General features: G+C 34.6%; 2 protein-coding genes across 2 annotated transcripts in view; both read right to left on the reverse strand.

Annotated features, from left to right (window-relative positions):
* LOC103470916 (perforin-1-like) overlaps positions 1-4,088 on the reverse strand; it is a 192,613-nt gene that overhangs the window by 61,759 nt on the left and 126,766 nt on the right. The window lies entirely within an intron of this gene.
* The window catches only part of LOC103471480 (perforin-1-like), a 23,677-nt gene that overhangs the window by 13,533 nt on the left and 6,056 nt on the right, over positions 1-4,088 (reverse strand). The window contains exons 4-7 of the mRNA XM_008420512.2: positions 1,831-1,876; positions 1,426-1,571; positions 1,202-1,340; positions 997-1,077 (exon numbers count right to left, since the gene is read on the reverse strand). Of these exons, the coding sequence (XP_008418734.2) occupies positions 997-1,077; positions 1,202-1,340; positions 1,426-1,571; positions 1,831-1,876 (412 nt within the window). The remainder of the gene's footprint in view (positions 1-996; positions 1,078-1,201; positions 1,341-1,425; positions 1,572-1,830; positions 1,877-4,088) is intronic.

Consider the following 4,088-nt stretch of genomic DNA (forward strand, 5'->3'; position numbering starts at 1 on the left):
GATGCTGCTGCTGCTGTTCTCACTAAAACCAGGAAGATAGAGCACATAACACCAGTTTTAAAGTCCCTACACTGTCTCCCTGTAGCTCAGAGAATTGACTTTAAAATACTGATGTTAGTTTATAAATCACTGAACGGTTTAGCACCACGATACATTAAAGATCTGTTATTGTTGTACCAACCGTCTAGACCCCTCAGATCTTCTGGTTCTGGTTTGCTCTGCATCCCCAGAACCAGAACCAAACGAGGAGAAGCAGCATTCAGCTTCTAAGCACCACAAATTTGGAACAAACTTCCAGAAAACTGTAAAACAGCTGAAACACTGGGTGCCTTTAATAGGTAAAAAGTAGTGCAAAAAAATCTGTGTAGGACGGCAAAGTCCTAGCGCAAATATTTGCGTGACAGGTGGACGGAGCCTGGTGCTGAAGGGTTGGAGACCTTGTCCTATTAGGCGTTGGGGCCTGGATAATACCCGTGTTTAATGGATGGCGGAGTCCGGCGACGACAAACGCTTAAATTCCGTAACAAAATTATGTTTTTATCTTTTTTTTTCTTTTTCCAAAATATCTTTCTCTTTTTTACTGTTTATTCACTGTCACATGCTGTTTTTATTTTGTTTTTTAATTATGAAAAGCACCTTGAAATGCCTTGCTGCTGAAATGTGCTATCCAAATAAAATTTGATTGATTGATTGATATTTATGAAGCTTAATGTATTTAGTAATAATAACAGTGATAATGAAAGTAGTTTTAAATTATTACCGGTACTATGACGAAAATCATCTGTGCCTCATTATGCTAACCAAAACAAATAAAAACATTAATATTTTACTGTACTGTTGGGTACCTGTATGGACAACACAGTAGAAACAATTCACAATGTGAAAAATATATTCTTTCTGCCATACGGGGTGGAAAGTAATTGGTTATATCAAACCATACCTGCTTACTTTCAACTCTAGGCATTATCACATGTTTTGTTCTGTGCTTTTTAATACCTCACTTGAGGTTAACCCATTCATGGAGGACAAACAGCTTCGTGAAGATATCAGTCGTCTCAGTCGCCCTCCAAGATTAACCTAAAACAGGTATAAAGTGGTTTAAAATAGTTTGCTGCAGAAAAATGTCTGTAACTAATTCACAATGTGTGTGTGTGTGTGTGTGTGTGTGTGTGTGTGTGTGTGTGTGTGAGAAAGTTCTCACCTTTCTGAAGTAGTGTGTGCCATAGGTGTTTACGAGCTTTCTATACTCGTTCTTAGTGGAGTTGTTGTAGTGACTTGGCAGGAGGTCTAACCGCTTTTTGAATTTAAAGCTTAAGGGAGGTGGGGTTGATAATATAAAACTAGACACCAAGACAAAATAAGACAATTATTTCAATAACCATGACCTGTCAGAASACAATGAAAAACGTCAAATTTCCATCCTACCCATAAGTGTTGCAGGTGACACTGTGTATGCTGAAAGTGTAGCGATCCTCTTTGATCCTTTGTGAAGCGAACTTGTAGGCTTTGGAGCGGGTTGCTCCCATATCTAACTTGCCAAACTCCGGACTTTTTAGAAAATCCAAGCCAAACTGATGAGATTCAGACAACACATGTAGTTTATAAGGTGTTAAATAAGAAGCCATATTTTTCTATCACTATTCTAATCACGTCAGTTCTAACTGAATGCAAACTAAAAAGATGATAAAATTCTTGGAAGAGCACATATTAACTGAAATGAAATGGTGAAAGAAAGAAAATCAACCAGCAAGGTTTCTATCAGGGTTGTTATCAAAACTCAGGGCTGCATTGAAAATATTCTGAAATGTTCAGCTTTGAGATGTTTCTTACCGTCCAATTACTGGCATCTTGGGATGTGTAAGCCTGAACCAGAGAGCTGTTGGGACATTTTAAAGGAAGAAATTATTATAAAACATCTATACAGTTCATTTTTCATTAGGTAATAAAGCGTTCTAGCTTTGTAAAATTGTTGATTTAACTTTTGTCATTTTAATTCCTAAGACATATTAGGCAGGTATTTATCAGCTACAGTTATATTCAATAAATTAGAAAATGCTTCCATATGTAGCTCGGTTTTCAGATTAAAAGTACTTTTTAAAATAACTTCTGAGTATTTAAAAACACACTTGTCATTAAACCCACACTGTTTTTATTGGTTTGCTGTGTTATTCCAATTTTCAATGTTAGATTTGCATTACTTGTAAGTTCAAAATCCTCATAATTAACAGAAATAAATGCTTTTAAAAATCATATGTGTGTAATTATTCTATATAATATGTTTCACATAGTGATAAAACTTCTGAAACAAATGGACTTTTCAATAATATTCTAAGTTAGTGAATGGGTCTTTATTTGCCTATTTTTTCCCTTGGTAATTTTAATCAACATTTCTATTTTGTTCATAATTTTCCTAATTAATTATTTATAGTTATTCACAGTCAAACTGATTCTCATTGTTGCAGGATGGTCCTCGAGCACATGTCCCTTTGTGTGTATGAATAAATGTGTGTGTGTTTTAGGATTTCTCACCTTGTAAGTCCCCAGAAGAAGTGCTGTCTTTAACTAAGTTTAAGTCTAAGCAGTGACTTGAATTTAGGTCGGGTTTAGGGTCAGAGTCAGGTTTTTATATGTACGGACTAAAGATGTTAAGTTGTCTTGCCGCAACAGACAATGAACCTCTCTCTCCTTCTCTTCAAACACAGAAATGGTTTGACTAGAGAGAACATTTTTGACTTACAGTTTACAACCTGTTCTTCAACCTCATACATCAGGAATTGAGCCTGGAGAAAGGATAATTCTCCACACACKAAAATATTTGAAATTCAATAAGAAAATTGCATTTCTTTTAACTCAGAAATTAAAGTTCATAAAGTTGATTCAACAACAAGACAAGTTGTTTAAACATTGTTTTTGAAGTTCTGTTAGTGCATTAATCTGGAATTGTGAGTTTTAACTTAATACTGGAATTTAAACCAAATAATAATTTCACAAAATCCAAGAAAAAAACTGCCTTCGCCTAATTAAAAAAACATACATTTCTGTATTATTTCACTCACCTTATCAAATTAAAGTAACCACATATTTTTACACTAGAATAATTCAAACTCTTGTTTCAACTTGATTAGAACAAATGTTATGATTTGCTAATGAAWTTAATAAAGATCACAATAAATTCTGCTCAAAACCTTTTAGCAGAGAATAACAACTTTTTAAAATAAACATTTGCCATAATAACAGCAAAGTCAGATCAATGTAACACACGTCCATCTCAGGATACAAAAACATGCCTCTAAGCATTCTGGGAAATAGTTCCCATTCCTGTGTTTTTCTTCTTTCTGTGTTTTTAGTGCTAACCTATAAACTCTGTTTTTTCTATTCTTTTAGGTTTGACAAAATTAATAAAATGCTAACATGGATTACTACAGTAAGTTTATCTTTCACAAACTCGCACATTTAGGTTAAAACTCTATAACAAAATTTATATAGTTTTACATTTTTAAAACATTTAAAACTAGACTATTTTTAAATGTAGTAGTTAGTAGACACAACTAAATGTGGCAAAACTGTTTTACAGCATATTAGGCTGCCCTGCTCTGCAGAACATGGTCAGTGCGAGAAGTAAATACACAACCTCAAACAACCTTAAGCCACAGGCTCCCAAACTGTGGGGCGCGCGCCATTGCAGCCATCTGGATGAAAAAAACAAAACAAAAAAAAAAAAAAAAAAAAACAATGAACGCTGTTTGCGCTGGGTTTTTACCTTAGAACGGCCAACTCTCTGTTATTTCTCTGTCAATTTGATACAGTATGGCTTCCGCACTTCCCATATCTGTGCCCTCTGTTACTTTGATCAGCAGTTAAAACTGTTTAATCCGTTGTCAACATGTCGTAACCTGTTTTTCCGAGCCGCCTTTAAACGCAACATGAGCCCTACGACGCTCTCGCTGGGTTTACACAGTGGTGGAGAAAGTACTCAAAAAATGTACTTAAGTAAAAGTACAAATACACAGACAAAAATGTACTCAAGTAAAAGTCAAAGTACCACATTAACATTTTACTTAAGTAAAAGTAAAAAAGTACTGGTTTTT

Source organism: Poecilia reticulata, linkage group LG1 (genome assembly GCF_000633615.1).
Source record: "Poecilia reticulata strain Guanapo linkage group LG1, Guppy_female_1.0+MT, whole genome shotgun sequence".
Lineage (NCBI taxonomy): Eukaryota > Metazoa > Chordata > Actinopteri > Cyprinodontiformes > Poeciliidae > Poecilia > Poecilia reticulata.